The following is a 25,923-nucleotide window of genomic DNA, read 5'->3' on the forward strand; positions in this document are numbered from 1 at the left end:
TTACTAATTACATCTATATTTGTGTTTATGCATTTTTCTTGTTAAGCCTCCCCTTCACATTTAGAGGGCTTTTTTCTCCCTTCCCCCACAACACATAAATCTTTCCTCCAGAATAATGCTTAATTCTTTTTTAAGCCCAGCTCTTGGGTAGTTTGGCCAGTATGTTTTGGGGTAATTGCTCTAGAGATGAGAACACAAATAAATACAGGGTTTCATCTCCATTATCGCAGATCAAGGTGAAGGCAGGGTCTCTGACTCATTCTGGTTATAGCAAAATTCTCCCTTGCTCATCTTGCTAGTACTTCGCACCTCTTGTTGAGAGGCTGCTTTTCTGCAAAGGCAGTGACTCAGGACAACTCCCTGTTCTCTCCCAGGGTGCATGGCTTTGGTCACTGCTTCTCAGTCGCTGACACAGGATCTTAGGCTGGTTCTGGGCTGGGAAACCTCCCTTTCATGCTAGCTCTTTGTAAAACCTGTTTGGCTGAACTGATTTTAAAACTGTCTGGAGATTGTAGTAGCAGATGATGCACATATGAGAGTCAGGGTCAGTGCTATACCTCCAACCATGTTTTAAAATTAGTTGATGATGTGGCAGAAACTTCCTCAATATAGATCAGACTGTCCTGATGCTTCACAGCTATTCCATAAAGATTCTTGGATCACAAGCTCCTGAAGACTTCAAAGCAACTGTGGTGGTATTCATACTCTCAAAGCTCTTGAGTGCTTCCAGCGAGTTTCATATTTGAAGAATTGCTCTTCCACCTTGCTCTTCAGAAAGGTCCTGAACAAAATGTCAAATTAGAATAAATAAATATCCTGAATGGTAGCATACAGATATCTTTGCCACATCAGGAAATTCCAGAAATTCAGAGAGCATTGTCATCTTGTGTCTATTAAAGAACTTGGTGCTACGACAAGTATCATTCTTTTTTAATCACTGTCAATTAACTGAGCTACAGAACTGCGCCCTAGACCCTCGTGTAGCTTTCAGGCAATTAACTGCAAGTGAAGTATCAGAGAGGGCTCTGCAGGTGACTTCAGTCGCTCTCTGGAAGAGTGTAGGTGCCTCTAACAAAGAAGCAGTGGGAAGCTTCTCAGCGTATCATCTCACTGCATTTATGCTCTGTTACTAGGAAGCATTTTCATTTTAGTCTTGGTCCTAGAGATAGGAGCACTACTTACATGGAAAAAAAAAAAAAAAAAAAAACATACACAGTACAAACTTGCAGAAAGAGGCGGGGGCTGTGGGATGGCAGTGTGGCCGATGGCTGCTCTATTCTGCTTCACTGGTCATAGCCGGCACTCAGTACCCAGCAGAAGACATTCAACTCCTGGCGAGCCACAGCTTCAAGTCCAGACATCAGATAGGCATGGACTTGGAACAAAGTGTAAGAGCAGCCAAAAGGTTGGGGAGTATTATTCCAAAGGCTCAGGAAACCCACAAAAGGATGGATGCTCTCTCACAGGAGGGACTGACTAGACAAAGGTTGAAGCAGTATCATGGCCAACCAATTAACAGTTGAAATTTTATGTCCTAGAGGAACCTATACTGCACATCTGGGTCTTGCTATGTGAAGCACACTCATGGTTGCAACTGGTGGCAAATAGCCAGGCTGTAGGATTCAGGTTTGCACTACTATAATGCCTGGTTGTGGCCAGCAAGAGCCTTGGTTTCTCTCTTTGACATTGCTTTGGAGTGTTTTTTTTGTTTTGTTTTGTTTTGGGGGGTTTTGTTGATAAGTCTGAGATGAGTTTGTGGCAGCAGAGTGAAGTCCCTTCTCCAACAAAGCCTCTTCTCCTGGTGCAAATAATCCCAGGAGTTTTTACAACATCATCCTACGTTTTGCCTTGCTTTCAGTGCCTGGCTGTGCGCTTCCAGTTACACAGAGGATGTCAGGGTCGGCATTCATTTCTGCAGAAGTGAACATATGGGGTGTTAATCAGTGCCACTTATCATAGAAGGGAAATAAAATCTTCTTACTTAAGAGTTTTTCAAACCTTTCAAACCACACACAAGCAATTGAGCTTAAAATTTGATCTTGGAGAGCCCTTTGTGTAAAGCAGCCTGGTGATCACAGGGCACGAGTTGGCCTCAGTAACGGTTCAAGTGATGGCACCTCCATCACTCGATGGACTCGTCACTCTGTGGCCTATATGCTGGGATTCAGGCCCCTTGAGAGACACCCTGAAAGGATAGTAGTCAGAGATGAATTATCTTATGATGCAAAGGGAGAGCAGGAACTTTCATTCCTTCTAGAGGAGGAAATCTGGGGACCAACAGGGAAACCTTGTGCGCTCTGCCTGGTGTTGTCCTCTGAGCGTCTTAACTTTGCAAAGGTGAGAGAGACCCAGAACAAACAGCGTGCTAAACACGGAGTGCCTCTCTGCTGCTCCCACAAGGGTTGGCTTACATTCAGAGGCCAGAAGGATTGGGACTTAATGCAGGAAAAAATGGGCTGGTCGCACTTATGTTTTAGGGAATCTGCTTCAAGTATGCAATTGCTCCTGGAGCTCTGTGTAGACAATTGCGTGTTAGAGGAAGGGTTTAGCCTCTACAGGGAGTAGATTTAAAGATTTGCTGTGAATCTTTCAGTTCTAGGACAGAACAACAAACCCCATTTAAGCCAGACAAGAGAGAAGGAAGTCCTGTTTTCTGCCCCTTGGGCTTGTGCTCAAAGTCAACGCACCGTTCCCGTGGGAAGTGACACACTGTGGCGATGCTTTCCTTAACTCTGAGAATTGTGGAAGGGGGGCTGGGGGAGGCCCTAGACCAAACAGAACAAAAATATCCCTTGGCAAACTTTCCAAACAGGCAAAGAGAAATAACTCCATTTTCCATGGCTGTGCTGTTCCATGGAAGTTATCTCTGGGTATAACTGTTCTGTCAAGGGCAGCGGTCGTTACTAAGATAGATAAATAAGCAGCAGATTTGTTATCGCAAGGGAAAGATTACCCACAACTCAGTGACTGCAGGATCTTTCCTGATGCTTCAGTCATCTGTGGATAGAATGTGTCAAAAAATATATCCAGACATAAAGTTAAAATGGGGTAATGTCATCTTGGCAGAGGAAAATGCTAAAATGAGTGGTTTGAATTGCTGCTCCTGCTTAGAAAAAGGACTCTGCCTAAAGGAAGGGTAGTTAGGAAAGAAAGGGAATAAGTATAAATACTGTAATTACTTTTTAAGAGGCGAGTTAAACATGCTTAAAATATGCCTTCTTTGTATTTACAGAAATTCTTTTCTGTCTTTCTTTCCCATTGGGTGATCATTGTTGTGGATAATGGAATGAGCTGTAAATCTGAGATACACGACACTCTTGTATGCGTGCTGGTATTTATTAATCAATACACTGAACATGATTTGACACACTGTGTCCTGTTTAACCCTGTTTTTCTGTCTGTTTAAACTCCTCAGTTTTCTTTGGTAAGTGCTTGGTATTCAGATCCTACAAATCTGCATAAAACCAACACATACCATGAACTGCCTACAGATTGGATCTGCATGAATCTCTCCCTTATACTAACAGCCTCCATGTGTGCAAAATAAGACCAAGGGGACAAAAGTAGTGGGGATTAGAAGGGTTCCCTGCCAATTTACCCAGCTGGAGCATCTCCCCTCGAATCATGCATTGTTATCGGTTGTGCTCTGAACTCAAGACGCTGACCAGTGGGTCCTCCACTTGCTAACACGTTGACCTCATAAAACAAACCTTTACGGATCGTTGCAACAGAATAACTGAACCTCACTCCCAGAGAAGCCCTCCTTATAAGATACCATTCATTATAGCATGTCAAATTATCGTCAGTGCCTTATAAAGAGGGTAGGGATTCCTTCCTCCAGCTAACATCCAAATTAGGCAGGAATGACAGAGGTCTGGCTAGAGTGCCATTGTTACATTACCAGAAACGACTTCGTTTTGAAATATTTCTCTATGTAAAGTTAATTCTGCATGACACCAATTTCTTTGCCGGAGGGAACCTGGTACAGGGTTTATGTGAATGTGGAGAATGGCTCAAAACTGATTTGTTAAGCTCTCCCCTTAGTTTAATTTCTTTAAGTGAGCAGATTTTGTCCCACTGGTCATTCTAACCTCAAAGCCAAACCGCACCTAGTACCCGCAACCATGTGCTTTCCACCCCTCCTGCCCAGCACACTCACGGTCACTCAGCCCCCGGGGCACGCACCCCCTCCGTGTTCTGGAAGGAATGAAGGGGCACTGCACCATCTTCCAACGTGTCCTCCATCTCAACTGCTTGACCAGTGGCGTGGGTGAATGCAAGCGGTGAGGCCAGCCAGCAACGCCACCTCGGCAGCTTAGTTCGGCCCCCGGTCCTGAGGATGGTGGCTGTGATGGTGAGATGCAAGGCTGGGTGCTGCACTCCTGGAAGCGATGAGCTTTACTAACCTCCTGAGAGTGTCACTCTGACTTTTACTGCACATCAGTTTCTTTTTGTTTATTCCTGTCGCGCTAATACAAATTCTAGCTTTAAAAAAAAAAAAACTTTCTGCTTTTTAGTTACAATTTTCTTCCTTTCCTCTTTGTACTAATGCTTCTCTCTAATCTTATTTGCATTCAAATTACCTCACCAGGTGGTACACCGATCAGAGGTAAGAATGCTGAAATGTGCCTCCAGTTGTCACGTCACTCCATCTCCTGTCTGCCTTGTCCCTTCTCCGGTGTTTCTCATCTCCAGCTTTTACTCTCAGCCCTAACTCTGCCAGTGCTCTCGCTCATCTGCACTCTCCCACTAGTGTGTTTATTTTGGTTGGTTTTTAGCGTGACTTCTTGTAGACTCATCCATTGCGATTTTGCACTGTTGAAAGGGGGTTATTCAACGGAAAGTTTGCAGCTGGGACGGTGGTCCCCAGCCTCCGCCACGGGAGGGTTGACGTCTCCTGCAAGTCTCTGAGCTTCCTGCACAGTTTTGGCCTCCGGGGTTTTGTGTCTGGCGGGGGGAGGTTAGATGGATTGCTTTGGTGTAAGTAGGTAACATTTTCACAAGAGAACAGTCAAATTCCTCTCCGCTGCTGCTGACAGGCATGAAGCTCTAATCAGAAGGAGATAAATTCTTGAAAGTTTGAGCAAATCTGGCTCTGGGATAAAGAGCGCCTGTGTTTGCCTTGCTCGTGTTTGCCTTTCAAGAGTGCTAACGCTCCAGTGTAGCAGCAGAGTGGAGAACTGCCGCCCCCAGACCCCCCTTTCTGAGCCAGACGTGCCGGTGTTGCTTTGTAGCACAAAGATTTGTTTAAGCAGATGAATCAGAAACACATATGGTTGCTTTAAGCCTTCATTAATTAAACCCACCTATGGCCTGACAGCCCAGTGTGCACAGTCCCTGGCTAGTTTTCACAGCCTGTATGCACCAGTAATGATTTTCCAGTTGGAGTGTTGTCTTTACTAGCCTAAACACTCAAAGCTGTCCCTTTAGATTAAGTTTAGTGTGTTAATCAGTACTACGTGCCAAGGCCCTTCCGAGTTCTCTTGTGATTTTGGTTACCCCTGTTGACTGACCCCTGGGTGTCTCGACAGAATGACTGCCACCTACAAACCGACACAACCTCATTCGTTCAGTTTTCCCCCTTTCCCCTTTCCTATCCCTTTTCCCTGAATCACTGCTGGAAGTTAATGATCTGACTCTCTGGAACTGGTTCTGTTGCTGGGGGTTAATGTTTTCAGCTCCCGTTAAGTGATTTTAGAGCAAATGTGAATTGCTGTTTGATGTGTATTTGCATTAAGTTGCCTCTGTAGCAAATCTGGGTCAGGGAAAAAGACTGCAAACCTTATTTCGCTATGAATGGGCTTATATATCTGTCATTTTTGGAACGCTCGAGATTGACAGCTGTGATGTTACAAGCTCCTTAAACTATTTCTTCATCTCCTATTCCTATTGCAAATCCTAAAACGAAACGACAGACCGAATGCTAACTAGCCGAGCGCTCCGAGCTACCAGCCTCGCGCGCAGCGCAGCCGTCCCGGGGCCTCCCCACGCCCTCGCCCTGTCTGATGACATTAGTGACTCAGCACCAGAACCGCCTGGATGCTCCATCCGTCCTGCTTGGGAACCGAGCACATCTCTGTGAAACAGAACCATCCATCTCATAAAGCATAAGTTCCCCGCACCCCCACCCCCAACCCCTTCCCACCTCCGTTTGAGTCCTGATGAGGTATTTTAAGAATGTTCTTGACATTATTTAAAATATATGTGTCCTGTCTGAATGTCAAAGATGACATTTCTGTGAGAGCAAACAGAAGCCACGTGCTGCTCTCTGGCTTCTCCCAGAGGATTTCTGTCAGCCTAATGCCTTTTATTTAAAACGGAGGTCATTGAATTTCTAAAGATAACGACAGATTAGATGAAAGTGCTTTTGTGATGGTGAGGTTGTGTCCATGTAGAAGTGACTGTTCTGCCATGTTCTATACCCAGCTGCACTCTTGTTCCTCATTAAGGTAAGTTGGATGCTTTGGAATCCATTAATTTGGTCTGAAAGGAAGGGTGAACTAATGACTCGTAACAAACCCTTTTGGTAATAATGCTGGGGGGAGGAGGGTGGATTTAGTTTGATTTAATTGCTGCTGTGACTGTGTCGCTAGGAGCTGCGTGTGCAGAGTCCTCGGGCGGTTCGAGCATTCCCCAAGGCCCTTGCGCTGGACCCAGCGTGGGATTAGCAAGGGGATGACCTGAGAACTTCCACATGTAACCCACCAAACAGGAGGAGATATTTCCAAGCACCTTGTTTGATCTTAGCCCCTCTTATTTGGTCCTTTCTGTCCAAGACATCTCTGGCTTCAGTGAAACGGGAGGAGCTCCCATCTATAATTCATAAATCTCGGTTCGTAGCTTAACTCTTCACCCCTCGGGGACTGCCCCGGGTAGTAATTAAATCTCAAAATCCCTATTTGTTCATCAGAAAGACACGGAGCTGGCAGACGCCCATCACATTAGGCAATAGCTGGCTGCTTAAGGGGACCCACAGATGGTATCAGCAACTCCATGTTTAAGCAAGTTATGCCCGATTCTGATTTTCAAAGTAGAAAATTAGGTGCTCATTTCTAGCATTTCTCTGGAATTGAACTCATTCAACCTTGTGTGAAACCTGGCTGCATTTTCCTGCCCCAGGCGTTGAGAGACAGCAAAGCACGGTTGTGTTTCAGGTGGGTGCTGGATTGAACAGGCATTAGATCAGATGCACATGAGGAGGTAAAGAAATACCATCTCAGGCATTATCCCTCTGCAGTCAGATTTATTTGTTACTTTTCTGTCACCGCAGGAAATATCTGAGGTTCCTATACATAAGAGTATTTCTTCCCGGTAGACGTCAGTGTTACAGAGGTCTGTCTGAATTAACTTTAGATCAGCTCACTTGGGTGTCAGGAGCTGTCTGTCTGAGCAGCCAGGTAAACACCCGCACCAACTTCTGTGGAGCTGCACCTAAACCTTTCCCAGTCCCCGGTGAACTGGTTTAAATATAGCTCCAGTATATCTCTGCTGCCCTGCGAGCTGGAGCGGAAAGCTATCCGGAGAGATTAGAGGGAGCCAAAAGAATTTTGCTGTCTTTTTGAGCATATGTTTGTACGTTTGATTGCACTTGGTATGTGATAGAATTTTTCCTGTTTCCTGAGCTTTTTCAGACACATGCACACAAAAAAAGGGAAACAATTTAAAACAAGAAGAGATGTTTGAAGGAGCAGACAGTGTCAGGGGGGTGGTTGGGTGGGGTGTAGTGCCTGGAAGTGTTTGTAGTGCCATGTTTCTTGTTTTCTGAATTCAGATTGACTCGTGTCCCTTTAGAAGCGCACGCAGAGGTGATACTGTGCGTTTGACAGTGCTGTAGTTTTGCTTCTGACACAGAGTCCCCTGAGATCTCCTCTACCTGCTGGTGAGAGATCAGAGCATCCTGAAGCTCCGCTGTCTAACAGGAGACCTCGTGCTGCCGAGCACGTTGGATCTCCTCTCCTCCCTCTCTGCCCCAGTCCTGCGCAGTGGCAGTGGTCGAGTGCCATCAGCAGCTGCCCCTGGTGCACAGGAGAGCAATTTCTCAACAGCCCTGCCAGCCACAACATGCCCCTCGCATGCCAATCACCGGCCTCTCAGGCGTAATCAGCATAATGAACACTAACAATGAAAATATATTTGTGGTTGTCTTGTTTGCATAATTGGCACTGCTGATGGCTGGTGGAGGCTAGGCGCGGTCCTCGCTAACAGCTGGGAGGTGCTTCTGTTACAAATTACAAAAATAGTGAATATGGGAAATGCTTAGTTTCATTACCAGTGACTCTTACGTGGTCTTGGTGTCTTGTAGCTTTTCACAGTTCCCAAACCCCTTGGTGTCAGGGCTCTCACATCGTTCCTTTCTCCACGATGTTCACACTTCCAGATCTCTTCTGGTCTGTCCTTGGCTCTGGCCCTGCTCCCCAGCTCCCTGGATTGTATTAGGAGGATTCTTCTTCTCTGGGAGGGAATTTTTAGCAGAGGAGGGATCTGGACCCTGAGCTGTGGCTGAAGGGGAGGCTAAAAATGCTGCTTCAGGGGAAGCCAGACAGAGTTTCTGTGGAGGAAGCTGATGGGAGTCTGGAGGAGGGAGACAGGAGGGGTTTAGGGTAGCCACGTGCTCTAGCACATAGGGTGGACAAAATGTACCTGTTCCCGGCTGCCTGGGAGGAAGGGTCCTGGTCACGTAGCTCGGTTCATTAACGCCTGCATCACAAGTGCTCCCTTTAAATGAGCACTGCGGCTGCAGCCTGCTTCCTCTGACTCCTGGGCACTTGTGGGAGCATTTCTTCACATGTCTAATTTTATAACCAGGGCAAAAGGTCACTGCCTCTGTGAGCTGCGGGCCTCCAGTTGCGAGTACCCTGCCAGAGAAACGGAGCTGCTCCCGCTGCAACGGGTCCTGAGCGGCGGTGCCCCACAGGCACCGTGTGTGTGTTCTCTTCTCCCGAGGAGCTGTGGAGCAGCATTTCAGAGAGATCAATTTGTATGGCAGCTCAGAGCTTTTCCGTTTGGTTTGTCACCTAGAGGAGGGAGTGACAAGCCCTCAGTGGTGCAACAGTCCCCAGTGCTGCCAAGAAGTGGCCCTTATCAGGATCTGCCTTCCCCCTGCTCTGCACAGGGCACTGTTTAAATGCTTCTTTTAAACACTGTCACTGCAGCTAATGGTTCTGCCCGAGCACAAGTATATTTGAATAGATAAGTATCTTGCAGAGCCGCTAACGGGGATGCTGTCTGTGCCCAAGTCTAAAGAGCAAAAAAGAAAAAAAAAAGTAGGAGAGGAGGGAAGGGACTGGTGGAGAGAGAGCAGCAGAGTGAAGGACCTACAAGGGATGCCTGTCAGTCAGCAGAGCCTCCTCCAGCCCTCAGCCCCCAAAAGCTCTGCCTTGTCACCATGCTCCCTGGCACTGGAGAGCAGCCAGGGTTTTTTCTCAGGAGCTGGCAGCAATCTGATAAGCTGAGATGTGTTATCGGGAACAGATCTGAGCCGCAGGCGAGATGGACGTGACATGGCAGCACGGTGGGGAGCGGCTGCCCCTCTTCTGCCAGAGTCCCGCTGCGGTTCGGGGGCTTCGGAGGCAGCGGAGGTCGGGTGCTGCTCCGCAGGGAGAGGTTTTGCTCTGATGTGCAAGTACCGCTGCACAGCCCCACAAGTTCCTGAACAAGCTGCCTGCTGCTCCTTACTATACGCCTGTGCGTGTCCTCGTGGTAGCTGGTCCTCATGCGCCTGCCGAAGCTGCGCTATCTGATCGCACGTCAGGATTCGGCTGGGTAAATGAGAAGGGACCTGGCACAGGAGCATTCGCGGAGTCCAGATGAGAAGTCTGCTGTGACATCCTGTGTGAACAAGACCGTACTCAGCAACTTGCACAACATAAATCCCAAGTAATGAATAAAAATAAATCAGCCTGCCTAGCCCTGGTTTGCAGAGGCACAGAAGATTATAAGATGAGATGTTGGCAGGGCTAGGAATAGAAATCAGGTCTCCACGTTCCCAATCCTTTGCAGTTGTCAAAGCAGATTTCCCCGTGCTGTTGAGGGTCTTTGGATGCAGCTTCCATGAATTTCAGAGATAGGAGTTGCTTAGGACTTCGTTCTTTTTTGTCTGTGGGTCCTCTTGTCCTGTCCAGCCTAGGCTTGAATTCTCCAGGAGGTGAAGCTATTGCCTTTCTTCAGGATGACCAAACCAGAGCCTGGAGCATTTTACACTTGTGGAGTTATTCCCAAGGCTCAGATGCATTTAATGTCTCCAGTTAATGCCTGCAGTGCCTGAGTTTCTCACCTTTGTTCATAAATCTTGGTACCCCAAGACATGCCGTACTTCCCTGTATCCATCACTTGGATGTAGGCTGTCCTTCAAGAAGACAACCCCGTTAGTCCCACTGACTGCCATCAGCGTGCTGTGGTGCTTCCCCTTTGTGCTAGCTGTTAGCTACACTATGGGCTTTTTGTGTTCGTCTAATGGTAATTTATTGTATTGACTGTTTTCTTTCCGGTTCAGTTGAGGGGTTTGCTTTTAACTTCCTTCCTGCTTTCTAGGTTCTCTCCTGCTCCTGCCATGCCACAGTTTGAAGAGTTGTGCCAGCCCAAACAAAACCAGAATTCCCTGCCCCTTGTCCCTGAGCATTTGTAGAGAGTTGCTGACATACATTACGTGTTTGTAGTATGATTCCAGAAAGCAGTCAGCTCTGGCTGCACAACTGATAGGCAACGATAACGTCACTCCTCTCTGCCTTCATTTTCTTCATCCTCTTATGTTTTGCTCTTCTCCCTCCAGCGCTGATGTTGAGGTCCCTAGAGATAAAGAATGATATGACTAACTGGCATTTAAGAGGTATGGTGATCACAAGATTGCATATGTATAAAGGATATAAATACCAGGGATGTCTATTAAATGGCTAAAAGGAGCGTATCAGAAGGTGTATCTGCACAGCACGCTCACCCGGGGGTCTCGCTCTTTTCCAGGCAGACGCCTCTGCCTGTCACCTGGGGCTGGCCCTGCTCTCAGCCCAGGCAGCTGACGTGGGCTGCAGGCTAAAGCTGAGAGAGGCTTCTGGTCAGGGTGATGATGTCCACCTTTTATTTTTAAAGTTTGGGTATGTCTTGCAGCAAACAACTTTAGCCAGCCTGATGCAGTCACGGAAAATGAACTCTGCAGCACACGTGTACCCACAGAGTAATGAACAGGAATTAGGGAGGGGATAATACGTGGTGAGCTCTGGGAAAACCATCCTGCCAGAGAGCATAACCGGGCTGTGGCATAAATTCCTTGAGGAAGTGGTGAAAGACCTATCACTCGGCACATTTAAAATGGGATTGGACAGAGCACAAGTACATTTACAACAGGGAGCAATGCCGCCCTGGCCCCCAGGGACGCACGAGATAACCTAATAGGCTTTTCCATTTCTAGATTCTCTGATTCTCTGTATCTTGTCAGTGCTGGGAAGCTTCCTCCTGCTCCACTGCCTGTCATGCTGCTGCCTGCTTGAAGATGTTTTTCCCAGGCAGCATGTAGAAATTCGATGTTCTCCCTGAATTAAGCAGCAGTGCTCTGTTGGCTTTGGGCTGTGGGTGTCCAGAGAGCACCAGGGCTGGGGAAAGCTGGCAGCTTCCTTTGTTAGGAGGTGGAAGGATTTCTGCAAACAAGCTCTCTCTGTCTAGCTGAAGCCTCGTTCCCAGCACTAATGCAACGACAGGGAGGGCTCTGTACATCTTTTTATTATATGGCAGAACCCGGGGAAGTTCATTTTTCCCCATGACATATAGACTTATGCGACAGTCTCAATTTATCCTTCTAAATAATGTAGGTGGCAGTGGTTGATTCACATTAGTTTTTCTTCTGTTCTGATGATATGAAAAACTCAGTTTGACCTCTACAGCTTGAACCAGCAAGAAGGGGGAAGGCAATTTCACCAGCTATTCTCAGTGCCGCTCTCAGTGGTCGTTTCGAACCGTGGCAGGCAGAAATGAGTTCAAATCCTTACAAGCAAAGGGGTTAATGTTCTCTTTTAGTTTGGTATATGGTTTGTGAGCAGAGTTCCCTTCTTACAGGCAATCCTAACCAGCACAGTCTGGGCACTTGGAGGCTCTTTAAAAATTGCTGCCACACTGCCTGGGGGAAGCAGGCTGAGCAGCAGCCGCTTCGGTGTCTGGTCGGCGGCCGTCTGCTCCTGCCGTGCCAGCGTGCTGTCACGGGCATCCTGCCTCTCTTCACCTCCATCTTTCCTTCTACATACGGGGCCCCATTAGGGGAGTTGAGCTGTGAGCAGATTTGCAGTCATCTGCGCTAGGCAAGAAGCAGAGGTGGTGCTGGGCACCGGTGGACTAGGCTGAGCAAATGAGACAAGCCCCTTAGACCAGTGCTCGCTTGGAGCACTGCACAGGTTCCCCATGTAAATCGCTATTCTGTGTGCTTTGGCAATTATTGCAGTTATTTCATGTGCCCCTGGTGCATCTGGCGTTTCAGGGATGGGATCAGGTCATGTCCTGTGGTCTGGACCAAGCAAACGTTCCTGCCCCAAGGCTGGAGGAGCATTGCTGCTGGGACGCAGGGAGGGTGGCTTTCCCGCGAGCACCATGCTGCCAGACGGGTGTATTGCATCGGTGTGTTTATCTGGTGTCTCAGACTGAGTGCCTAATTACTTTATATCAAGTGTAATCCACTCTGAAAAGACAAGGAGATCCCTGACATGGAGAAAGCTGATGAAAGGCAAACTGTTTTTTTCTCAGAAGGGGATGTCTGCTGGGAGGAGGGGGTGGCGAGGTGGGAGAGATGGGACTCTGCCAGTTTCTGCAGGAAGGTCGCAATTTGTTGAGCATTTGCTAGGCTTTGTGTGCATCAGATAAGAAACAAACAGCTACAGTTAGCGGCCTTTGTGTTTAGCTGTTTTGATTAAAGGCTTATTAAAGGTCCTTTTATTAGACAGGAGTCCTATACCGAGCTGTAATTAATACGTATGTATGTGTATGGTTTTTGCCTTTATTGAAGCAATGAATATAAGTGGTTGGGGCGGTTGGAAATGCATCAGTAACTGGTTCCCTGTGCTTTAAAAAAATAACTAATCAATTTCACAAGCTTCTAACAGCAGACCGGGTACCTTGTGGCTGCATGCTGGTACCCTGTGGGTCCAGGGAACAACATCACAATATATTTATCCAGGAAGATACTTTAAAAGCGTGGGGCATGACCTTCCTTTTCTGAGGCTGTCTGTTCAATTACCAGATTTGCCATAATCTGAATTGTCTGTGTCATCTTGTTTGTGCACAGGAGCTCTGCAAATAGAGAACAGCGAGGAGTCGGACCAAGGCAAATATGAATGTGTTGCTACCAACAGCGCAGGAACCCGCTACTCTGCCCCAGCTAACCTGTATGTTCGAGGTAAGAGCAGCTTCCACCCAAGGGGGTGACCCTCCTCCCACCAAAAGAGCTCCACGGCTTTCAGCAAAGGAGCGTGTTCCCTCTTAGTTCCCTGGTCACACTTTGTGGATTGTGTGATGTGGCCATTTGCTCAAAAAATGGCAAATGAAGTTCAAGGATATCGTTGATCCACGCTGGGTTTGACTCAATGTTTGCTGGAAATCTGTTTTTGCTGTTTACATGGTGTTCTGTAAAATGCTGAAACATGAGCGGAATTGGAACTCCTTTCTTCCTTGAACTCTTTAGCTTTGTGTCACAGCTATTTTAATTGGGATCGAGGGGTGCTTAATCCTCTTAGTATAAACTAACCTTTGGTGGAGTTGTATAAAACTGGTCTTGCTCTGATGAGCCAGCTGTAGGTGAGCTGGTATTTAGGCCTCTGCTTTGGAATGCGTATCTTTAAAAACTGAACAGCTTTTTGGAGTTGTCCTAATCCATTTTACATGCATCAATGATTGAGCCCCTGGGTATTAATGGCTCACACTGGGAACATGCTGGAAATTAGCTGCAATTCATTTAAAGTGATTTTCTAATGGTTATGCTATGTTGCCAATTTAAAACTATTTTCAACATACCAGAAAAACTAGGTTTTACATCAAGAAGGCCTCTTGCCAGTTTTCTTTTTCTACATTAAAGGTGTTTGAGTTAGTCTGGAGAAAAGCAAGGGCTAAATCCACTGTACCCTTTCTATTAATTTCAGCAAGAAAAAATTGTGCTGCTTCACATGAAACTCTGCATAACCAGAGCCACTGGTAAGGAGCCCCTGGGAAATGTAGCTGTGGGTTTTCCCAGGAAGAGAAAGAAGATTCTTGTGCTAGTGCAATCGTTGTTTGTTAGGAAGTTGGAACCAGATTTTATTTCCACGTAGTAAATCAACTGTCTAATAATAAAATCTCATCTTCATTTCTTCCTTCCTCTGTTTTGAAGAAAGAAAATAGAATCTTAAAGCTGTATATGCGTTAGTTAGTATGGAAAGAGGACATGATCATGATTAATTCTTCACATGCTGTGTGTTTGCTTCTAGAGGTGGCTTCTGGCATCGTCGTCTTTGCTTGTTCTGGGGGACTGCTTTTTATTTTGCAGACTAATTTGGATTATGAGAGTCTTTGGAAGACTGAAGTATCCAATTAAGCATATTCAGAAGATGAAGCTGTATCTGTGCAGTGGAATCACTCATTTCACTCTCACAGTGTAATTACGGATGATTTTAAACTCCATGTATTCTTCCAAGTTCATTTTTCAGGCAAGCTGTACTAAAACTCATCCTAGATTGTCCCTTTGCACTCAGAGGGAAAGGATCCTAGCTACCAAGTTGGCTGTTGTTGCATAGGTTTGTGTGGATACCGAGCCATTTTGCTGCGGCATTTGGGGATGACTTGCTTCCTGTGACATGCTCAGACTCTCAATGCTCTGTTTTCTAGAGAGGTGTGGCTGAAAATAGGCACAGCAACTTCAAGAGGTAGAAAAACCTCCTCTTACAATGTTCTGGCTTCTTTCTAATGAATGCTCTTTATTTAGCGAGTCTGAGGAATGTACTGAATTTTACGCTTGACTTGCTGCTCAACAAGGTTCATCTGTCCTGTTTGGGCTAGGCATGGGCCTTGGGTGGTTTGCACATGCGAGAGGATCCTGACGTTCACTGAAGAAAGCATGTTCTTAGACATATGCCTTGCTGCTAACCATCATTTTCTTACACATAAATTTTTGGAACAAGCTTTTTTATTGAACATAATCTTTACAATGTCAGTCTCTAGCCTGTGTGATCCTGATAAAGCTCTGCTTTATATTTAAGACGGGATACCTCATAAATTACTATCGCATGAAGTTCGCTGTGGATGCTAGGTCCAAGATAGTATTTATGCTTATAACTTATGCTTACAGTTTCAGATAGCTAATGCTGTATGAAAAAAATATTACTGCTGTATTAGCTAATGACTTGAAAAAGTTAGTCAAAACAAGAATAGTATTTTATTTCTTAAACAAGTAAGAGAAAAAATGGAAATATCTTAATTTCTCACATCTAGGATGCAGAATAAAAATCCCCGGTGTCTTTTTTTCTGGGGATTGTTCTGTGGTGTTGTCATTAGAAGGATCAGTGACTTCCAGTTGGGCCTTTAGTAAGTGCCTGTCTCTTTGCTACAGAAGACGTTAATTAATGCTACATTACAGTTGAAATTAAGTGTGTCGGCTGCACCACCACTGCTGCATAATGGTTTCGTAATGATTGACCTCAGTGTGGGGAATACCCAGGAACTTAGCTGCTTTGGGGGAAAGCATGGCCGAGCGCTGCTGCTCCTGTAGCTCTGTGAGCAGCAGTACTAATTTCCACCCCGTGTAATTCTCAGGAGTGCTTGTACCTGCTCTCATTCACAGCCTATTGTTTTTTTTAACAGTTCAAATGTTTGTCTTCTTGACTCTGGGGGCTTGTGTTTTTGATCATGTCCTCCCCTTTCCTAGCCTCCCAGGTAATCCTTTGTGGGTGTGCTGTGTTAGAAGGTACAGGCTCATTAGCATCTTTATCATACTTTTCTCACTAACAAAGGAAGATACCAGTGGCTGAGAAGGAGCATGCAGGCACTGCTCAGGGCTCCCTATATCAATGAAAGAACAGGAGGAGGAAGGAGCAGGATACGCCAGTGCCTTGTCTCTGCGAATCCTTCAGAGCCAGCACTTCTGCACAGATGGACTTCATTAAAAGTTAAAACATTTCCACACCAGGGATTTGTAAAGGAAAATGGATGTATTTTCCTTGAAGCTATTATTTTCATCTTCCTAAGTGTGCTGGAAAGCAACCCTCGTAAGCCTTCTGCTCCTGGACTGACAGGTCTATCTGCCTGCTGCTGCAGAGCTGGGATGGGGCTGGGGAGCAGCGCGGGGAGCGGGCTGCCTGCTGCTGCCGCTCTTCAGCCCTCCATGCACGCAGGGCTGCAGGAAACATCCGTACCACTGGAGGAGCAAGAACAGAGCAAAACCAAGAGCAGAGAGCCTGCCGGGATGTGGTGGCTGTCTGGGGCACAGCGGATTTCAGGAGGGCACAGTGGCGTGTTCCCATCCCACCCTGTCAGCACAAGCACGCTTGCCAGTGCTGCTGCGGATGTTGTCGTTCCCACTACAAAGGAGCACTCATCCAGTTGCGGTCCATGGTCGCATGTACCACGGTATCTTTCTTGTAACAGTGATTAGATTTGGGACCTGATGGTGCTGCAGGGGGAAGGGAAGGGGTTAGAAACGTATGGAAGGTATGATTCCTCTAATCCAGAGAGCTTACTGTCTAATTTAGCAGCAAAAATCCAAGAAGTTGATTCAAGACATACAAGAAATTGATTTAAGAGTAGAAAAGAGATTGGACCTAGCATGAAAAAAAAAGGTAGTTTCATTTCGTCGTGCTCACTGGGGAGTAAAGTATAATGCCACTGATTCACCTAGGCCATTGGGGTTTTTTATGAATGCATTTCACTCTTCATTTGCCTACAGCTTCAGGGACATCTGCACAAAGATGAACATTTTCAGCTCGTAGTCTGGTCCTGTGACATACCTGTGAAGACAGTGACCTGTGTGGTACTGCCCTCAGTAGAGGCACTGTTATTTGACTCTTTCCCTGTATGAAAGGTTTTTCCTGCCCTTCTCTTTCTCTACACATGGCATTATTTTTTCAGTAAAGGAGATGAGCTGGAGGACTGTGCAAGCATATCCTTATAAAAACACTGTGGAGTTCACTGGCTGTGTTCCCCAGCGCTGCTTATGGCAGTCAGCAGTACCAATGTTATTAGAATAGTCATTTTTGGAGTAGTAACTGCATACTTCTGTTAAATGCTGCCCAGTTTTCACTTCTTAGGTGCTGCTTTTCAAGCCTCCAAGGCATGGCCCACAGGGCAAATGCAGCGAATTCCCTGGCCCAAAAGGCTGCTTGGGCTGCATATGCACAGCTGCTTTAAAGAAAGACAGTTTAAAACCGACGTGTCTCCTCTGTGCCTAAATCACAGACAAGTAAATCAGACTGCAGTAAATAGAAATGGTATTACTGCAAAATCTGCTTTCTCGGTCTGCCCTTTGAAAGGCCAGGCTAGCATTTCATGTGGCAGCAAGGAAACTTGCTTGGAGTCTGTAGTTTCATTTGCCAAGTTTCACTCAGGAGCCGTCACCCAAAATGAAACGAGGACTGTAGCTCTGTCTCCAGCAGCGATTCTCTGGCCTCCGCAGGGTTTTACACCAGGGGTCTCGGTGTCAGCCTGGGCTCAGACGTGGAGGGAACTCGCTGAGGTGGCCACTCGCAGCTGTACGACACTTGCTGCAGTGAGGACCTTGTGCAAATAATAATTCTGAATGACTGACGCAGGCCTGGAGCAACAAGACTTGAAGCCTTTAAAAAGGACATTTTGTGCTTATGTAATATTAAAACAGCTAAAATAGCAACAGCAGTCAAAGCTTGAGGTTGTTGCCAGAAGAACAAAAACTGAGAGTGGTGGTCAGACACTCAGCGACCAGAGCTGGAGATGCCTGAGAAGCAGCTAGATAATGGGGAGCACGTTTCTTAACAACCCTGCTCACTTCTGGCGGTGTGCTCCGGCAAACCTGCCTCTCCTCAGGGCTGAGGGGTGACAGTTCTCGTCCAGAGAGGGGCACTGCTGGTGCTCGAGGGCTGGCAGCCAGCAACGGGGAGCAGGGACTGCGGAGGCTGGCGAGGGAGACGCCTGGATGACAGGAAGCACGAACGGGCACTTGAATCAGAGCAGATGACCCAGACTGCTGCTTCAGACAGATGTCTGCCCCGCACCATCAGAAGAAGCAAAAACAGTCCGTGATAGAGGTCACGGAACAACTACCCCTCAGCTGCTGGTGTGTGGCTGGGAGGGGCTATGGGTCTGCAGGGCCGTGATCTCCTTATACACACTCGGTGCAGTCCTGACCTCAAGCTAATGCTACAATAGAGCGATGCAGCGCAGAGCAGTGACCCCTTGATGAAGCAAGTACATTCCTTTTTATGGGATTTCAGTATTTTTAACTCCAGTTCTTTTGCCCCAGGGCACTGCTCCATGCTGCAACTATTGCTATGACCCAAGCCAGAGCAGCTGTAGTTTGGTCAGATGCACATTAGCTAGCTGTAAGCAGCCTCGTGGGGAATGCAGCCAGGTGTGCAGCCAGAGCAGCTCAGCACTCAGCACCAGCAGATGTTTGCTGCTGGGACTCTGTGCCCCCTTGGGCTGGAGCTGGCTGGCTTCAGAGCAGGAGAGCCAGGCAGAGGTTTCTGCCACTTTTCCTTTTCCCCACCTATTACAGTGGATATTTTTGTCGTGTTTTTATTCCAGGGGAGAAATGTGTGCACCGTCGGTGTTTTCTATGAGCACTTTGCTGTGCCATGATAATTATAATGATCACTGTTTAATAAATAATAGTTCTCTCTGCCCTTCTCCTAGCACTTTTCATCTGAAGATTTCAGTGTGCTTTATAGAACTCAACTAAATAAGCTTAACAGTTTTATTCCCTGCAAAGTCCTTCGGCAGTTAAAAGTACAATGCAAGGCTCAAGCCTGATTATTTGTAAAATGACCTTTATGGAAAACAGAACGAGGTTGGCTGGTGGCTCAGTGCACGACAACGCAACAAAGAAGTGGACTTGGAAACCTATTTCCCCCTCCTCCCCACACGACCTGCAGAGACATCTGCGGAACAATTAGGCCTGCGTATCTGTGCCGACTAAGTGTCCATTCCCTCCCCTTTCCTATCCCCTTGCACAAAGGGTTAGGAAATCCGTCTCTGGAGCTCTGAGATTTTCTGCTCTTAATTGAATTCATGCGTGCATGTGTGCGCGCTCTGAATGGGAAGCGATGGCTGGGCAGCCCGAGCATCCTGTCTGTCTCGAGGTTGGAATATACTCATCACTGTGGCGTGAGCACATTGTTCAGCGCCTATAATGGGAGGTTGTCTTATTCTCATGTAATCTGGCATAAAAAAGACAATCTGTCCTTTTGTTCCACTGTACCTCTAAAAGCTGTAAAAAAATAAAATTTGATTTATGCGGAGTCCTTGAGACACAAGATGTGCTTTTGGAGATAAGCAGGAACAGGTTCGTCCCCCTCTGGGTTTTTGTTAACCTCTGTGTCTTTTGGATTCCAAAATGTCTGGGTCTGCCTTTATATTAGTGCCGTGCATAACACCCGCGGGTTTTCAGCGCGGGACAGATGCTGACAAGTTCCCAGCAGAATTGCAGAGCCAATAGGGATAATGAACTTTCTCGTTGCTTTCAGGAAAGTATTAGCTTCCCACTCTGAAAAGCTTTAGAAATCTGTTCCTTTGTTTGGCCTCGTGATCTAAACTCTGACTTGTGCATTCACATCCCAGCCACAGCCCCCTGCCTTGTCTCAGGGAGCCAATGCCCAACAATACACAAAAGCAGCGCCTCCCATAAGCCCAAGCTCATTCTTTCTGCAACAAGCTGCTGGGGTTAGAGCATTGCTGCTGCTGCAGGAGACGAGCATGTCTGCGGCAGGGTAAAAGCCAAACTCGATCAGCATGGGAATTTCTGTCTGCAGAGCTGGAGCCATCCGACACTCAGCCTGGCAGACACGTCTCTGATACGGCTTCGCTCTTTTCTCCTTTGCTGTTTCAACCTGGCTCTCAAAAGGGAGGCCTGGTTTTGCCTTCTCGGCTTGGCTGTCCTCTGCTGGCATTTCGGCTGTGACTTTGCGTTGTCTTGCACGTAGGTGTGTTTAAGCTATGGGACAGGCAGCCCAGGTTCATGGGGACAGGGCGGTGTGTGCCGTGAGCTGTGGTGTTCTGCAAGGGGGCACGGGGGTAACACCAGCCTTAAAGCCCCCTGGGGGGACAGGTGTCACTCGCTGTCACTGCTCAGGGTTCTTTGTTATGAAAAAAAAATAATGGTAAAGCATGCCTCTCAGCTTAGTAGTGACATGCATAGAGAACTGGAGATAAGGGAGGATGTGAATGGGATCTGTAAGGAGATGAAACTTTCAATTTACCATTTATCAGGTTTATCTGAGATAAAGCAGCAGCTGTTTAAGCATTAAATCAAGGGAAAGGACCAAGAACTTTTCTGCCCAGGTGTTCCCTCTCTCGTTAAAGCTGTTCCAAAATGCCCTGCTACTACTGGGTTTTATTCCCCATAAACCACTAATATAATTAGAGATTAAGAGATAATCCAGCAATTAGTGACAAACAGTAGACCCCAAACTTGTTCCTGTTTGACAGACCAGAAAGTAATCTGTTTGAATTAGCGTGTTTCACATGTGCCTCCTCACCTTTCCAGCTCTAATCTGAAGTGTCAACACGCCGGGAAAGTCAACGCTGCCTCCTGACGCAGGGCAGTCCCCAGCAGGTTCCCCAGAGCAGTGCCGCTGCCCGTCCCGCAGCTGCAGCGGCACCCTTGGCATGCCTGGGGTCTGTCAACCCTTCCCTGGCTTCTGCAGTGGAGCCAGGTGCTCCTGTAGCTGTTTGGGCATCGTTCCCCAGGGTCAAGCCCTTGGCCGGGCTCTTGCCCTTCAGTTGCGCAGCCCCGGTTTGCGGGAGCTGGGGTTTGTGTTGCCCTGTTCAAATGCTCCCCAGAAATGCAGCCACTCGGGGTTGCTCCTGGTTTCCAGGAGCATGGCCCTTCCCGGGCAGGGGCAGGAAGCAAATCCTCCCTGCTGGGAAGGGCTGAGCAGAAGTCCAAAGCTCCTTGCTGTCTGCTGAGGCCATGCAGATGCGATACGCTCCGGGAGCTTAAGGGATACAGGGGTGGCTTGGGAGCAGCAATGCAGAGGTTCCTCCCACCACAGGGTCACAGGATTAAAAGTTGCCTTACGTTGATGTTTTGTGGACCAGGATGGTGATTCCTCTGTCCCAGAGGAAACCCAGGCCTTAATCTCGGACTGTGTGTTAATCTAGGACTGTGTGTTTCAAGGCCACCCAAGTGGGCGACCTCAGTGGCGTTGGCCCTCGCTCGCGCGCCGGTTAAGCTCCAAGTTGGCTGGTGCAGGTCCCCTGGCGTCAGGGTGAAGTGAAGAAATGAAAACAACTGTTTTGCTGTTCTCTTCCAAGCTCCGTTACACTTCATAGGCCGTAGTTGTAGCTGTTATTGGCAGTTTGTTGCCGGGTCTGTACAATGTCAGTGTTGCTTAAAATCCTGTCCTCTAATCACTGGAAATGGCTGACTGTACGGTGCACGTATAATGCCACACGCTGTTCTCTAATTCACAGTGTTTCTGATGGAAAGCAAATTCCTCCCCCCACCTCTCCCTCTCCCATCAAAAATGTGACTCATAAGCAGCCTTTGACTATCAGATCCACTTCGGTATTCTCTCGGCGAGGGTTCGATTACAGCTGATACGCCACAGATCTGTAGCTGGAGGTGAGGTCACTCCCGCTAGAGAAATGAGATCTCCTTTGTCTATAAGGAAATGCAACTAACCTTCTACTGTCTCTCCCGCAGGAACAAAAACTGGGACCTGCTCAATTCCCTCTGGGTGTTTTTGTCCTGATTTCTTGTCCATCTCTCGCTCGCAGCACAGGGTACCAATAAGGCTCTCCCGAAACTGAGCCCAGCTGAGACTGCGCATGTCTGTCACTTGCCTAATACCTCTCTGCTACGTTTAGCTCTTTGTTTGGAGAGGGGGAGCCGCTCTTCATGCTAGAAGACTTTCCATCCGCCACTTGGAGCATTTCTTTCATACTTGCTAAAATTCGGATCTACGTGTATATGCTCTTCCCAGTGTGTGGTCAATGGGTTTAAAGTGCCTTTGCCACACCTTTATAGCCGGAGTGGGTGCGCGGGAGCGTGTCCGTCCGTGTGATGGCTGCTGTCCCTTGCTGTGTGTGTTTTGCACGTGTCTGTGCTCCCAGCATCTGCCCGGCGCGGGGCCGCCCCGAAGCTCCCTACATGTGAGTACGCGTGGGTCCCCCTCTGCCCGGCCTCGGGGTGCAGGGGCCGGCCCTGCCCCGGGCCAGAGCGGTGCGAGAGTGGCGTGCTCCTGTCCACGGCACGGAGCGGTGTGCGTGCACGGTGGGGAGTCCTGGCTGACCTCTGTAGTCTTGTCTTGTCGTTTCAGTGGTGTGCGGACAGATGAAGCTTGGCCCTGTTTTTACTCTCTGTGTTTTTTCCTTGTCTTTTTTATTCCCTCCTCATCTTCATCGCACTCTGCCATCCAAAACCAAACAAACTTTCACTCTCTCAGATCAGCGAGAAGGTTGGGCCTTTTCACTTCTTATCCATCTACAGTACGCCACGTCAGATGGGACTTTGCCAGTAGGGAGAGGAGAGCCCATCCCCCAAAGGGGAGGGGGCCCTGCAGACTCTGGCTCCCTTCCAGGCACGGCCAAAGTGTGCTGATGAAATCTGCTTACTGTTTGCTGTGACTCTGCTGATGGCATTGATACTTTGCTTGCATGTCTGGTTGCTTGAGGTATGAAATGTTCAGAATGTATTTTGCATGCAAATACCAGCCAAGATGGTTTTATTCAACGGTGGGGTGGGAAGGAGTGCATGCTGCTGTACGTGGGGTCCTCCTGCAGCCGTTACCTGTGCTAGGTGCCAATCCAATACCTCTGAACTGCTGCTGCTGCTTGCTGGCCAGAGCTCAAGGGTGGTCTTGGGAAGCAGGAATCAGAGATCTCGAGCGCCCAGCGAGCTGCTAGGGAGAGCGTGTACCTCAGTTCCTCCTGTAGCTTAATACTTTTGACTTTCTCTAGAGGGATTAAAGTTTGGGCAGCCGACCGTGCTGATGGCACCTTTCCTGCTCCTCAGCTGTCCCCACGCTTGGTGGTGGCCACTTCTCTGTGCTGGACAAGGGCCCTTTGCATGAGCAGGGTGCAGGCAGGGTTGCCTCTCCTCTCTTCCTTGGTGTTGGGCCTTGATTCGCTGGCAGGAGAGCAGGGAGCGCTGGTGGTGGCCCTCCGCTTTTCTTAGGATGGCCCAGGAGGCCACGGTGGCATGCGCAGGAGCTCCACAAAACCCAGGTCACCCTTTGCCCTGCTTAGAGCGAGCCAGAGGTGACTGAAGGACAGTAGCGAAAGGCGAGTGCCGCTTTTAAATTAAATCTAGCTCCAGACCTCGCTGGAGGCTGGTGTTTTTGGCAGAAGCCCCGAGCTGGTTTCCAGAGCTGACCCTCGCCGAGCAGCGCTGCCTGTGCCGGAGGAGAGGGATGCTCGCAGCGCCTCCGGGGACCGGGCTGCTCCCGGGTGGCACGGGGAAGAGACCCCGGCTCCTCTGCTTGTGCCATCAGGCAGCTGCGTGAGTTGATCTTACAATCATCGCTGGAACAGTTTAACAAGTTGTCATAGCAGTTGTTCCAGTACACTGACTTCGCTCACCGTTTCTCTCCCCGGAACGTGCTCTCATTTAGATTGTACTGAGACACGGGGCCCTTGTTGTTTACCCTCTAAAAATAGATTCATAGAGGATAAAATTACCTGAGCCCAAGACAATGATGGAAAATGAGAACAGGGAAGAAAAGAGATGAAATTAAGCCAAGGCCCAAAGCTTCCCAGATTTCAGTGAATTTGGAGCACCGCTGTGATGGCTCGGGCACCTCTGGAGAGCAAACCTTTGACAGGGCACTTAAACGTTTTAGCCGCATGGCTTAGCTGAGGGGAGGCAGCCGAGAATGGATGTAAGCCAGCGGGAGCAGATAATTTTCTCATTCTTTCTGCCAACCCCTCCTCCCCACCCCACCAAAAATACCCACGTATACAAATATTTAATGTGAAGCCAGAAATTAGTTTCTAAATATTCCAGTGGGATTTGCCGTGCTTATAATTTGTTTGGCACTGATAATTACATCTTACGTTTTTCCAGCTTTACTTAAAACTGTGTACTGCTCACCCATGCATTTAATTATTGCTTTGTGACTGCTACAAGGTTATTTATTAACGAGTTATTTTATCTTGATACAGTGGATCTTTTCTCTATCTCCTCCTTAATGTTGTGTTATTTTCATCAGAGAAATTTCAGAGAGTGAATGCAAATTGCATAGCTCCACAGTCTTGCTCTTCCTACTTTGCTATTAGTATGTCAGTATGCTGAATGCTGATGTGTCTCCAGTGCTGCACCACTGTAATGATATATCCCTTTTATATGTGGTTGTCAGCGCAAATAATTAGACCTAAAAGTTATAGCTGAAATATAATCCAAAAATGGCAAGGCCCTGTTTTGGAAATTGTCTATAAAATGTCAGCACTCAAGGATGCATTGGAAGCATAAATAGTACAGCATTGTTTGAGCACAAGATTAGACTGTAAATGCATTTTTTCTGGTTCCAATTTTTCCTCTCCTGCTGTTGATTCTGTCAATAGATTGTGAGACACCAGCAACTGACTTTCCATTTGAAGTCCTTCCTTGAAATGATAGCACTAGGGAGAGATGAAAGGTGTCTACAGATGAGTAAACCGTGCAGACTGATGATCACGTTCGAGGAGAGCTCCTGAACGCGCCCCTTCCCAGCTTGGAGGAGGGCGGTGCTGAGGAGGGCAGCGAGTTTGGGGCAAGGCAGAAGTGTGCCTCGGGTGAGAAAAGAAGAGGTCCCCGCATCGCTGCCAGCTGGAGGGAGGGGTGGTAGCACTGCCAGCAGGGAGAAGCAGCCGAGTTTCCCCTGCCCTAGCAGCACCGCACCGTCTCAGAAGCACGGGCATGTCCCCCTGGTGCTGTTGTGTTGCCAGCAGAGCCTCGCTGTACGCCAGCAGTGTCTCAGCATGCAAAAGAGGGGCTGACAGCACGGGCATGTGAGCCTTGAAAGCTTTTATGCCCAGAGCTTAGAGCCGACCCCCTTGCGGAGAGCAGCAGGGAGGGGTTCCCGGTTCCCCGGGGGTAACGTCACCCTCAGAGGGAACCTGAGACCTGAGGAAGCGGCCGCTCCTGGTGGAAGGAGCCGGGCAATCGATTCTCGCTCGTTGCTCTCAAGGCAAGGAATGCGCATGTTAATGCATGCTGAATTATTAACGTTATTCAATCTCAACCTGTGTGGCTGTCCTGTTGCCTGCTCCCCTCCCTCCCCCCGGCCGTGCCCCCATCTCCCCACCGTCCTTCCTCCCGGTCCTGTGGGGTCGGGCGCAGGCTCAGGCTGCGCGGTGCCGCTCACGCCCCAGGGTTGCACTTCACTTCCCAGGGCCGCTCTCTGAGCAGTGCACAGCACAGAGCCCTTACGCTGCCTGGTCTTGGGTGAACGGCGATGAATCTCATCTTTGACAGTCTGCTGGTTTAACTAAACCTCTGAATTATGCTATTGCCCATCGGAACCATTTTAATATTCACAGTAATTTTCCCTGTGCTGTTCTTGCAAAACCTCCCAACCACCTCCTCAGATCTTTATCCAAAAAGAAGATTAAAAAAATAAAATTGCAAATTCTTGTCAAGAAAATTATAATAAAAGGGAAATTTCATTGCTGCAATAAATGAAGAACAACAAAATTTTCTGAAGCAGTTAATGTAGCATCATGGGCTGTGCTAGCCCGTAGATTTGACTTGTAAATTGGACAGATATTCTGAAGAATGCTGCTGTTTGAGGGGTTACACTGATTTAAGTTATTAAA

At 47.9% G+C, this 25,923-nt stretch overlaps 1 protein-coding gene across 1 annotated transcript in view; it reads left to right on the forward strand.

Annotated features, from left to right (window-relative positions):
- The window catches only part of PTPRF (protein tyrosine phosphatase receptor type F), a 371,106-nt gene that overhangs the window by 272,448 nt on the left and 72,735 nt on the right, over window positions 1-25,923 (forward strand). The window contains 1 exon segment of the mRNA XM_040565789.1: window positions 13,259-13,369. Within this exon segment, the coding sequence (XP_040421723.1) occupies window positions 13,259-13,369 (111 nt within the window).

This window comes from Cygnus olor, chromosome 8, assembly GCF_009769625.2.
Source record: "Cygnus olor isolate bCygOlo1 chromosome 8, bCygOlo1.pri.v2, whole genome shotgun sequence".
NCBI classification, from domain to species: Eukaryota; Metazoa; Chordata; class Aves; order Anseriformes; family Anatidae; genus Cygnus; species Cygnus olor.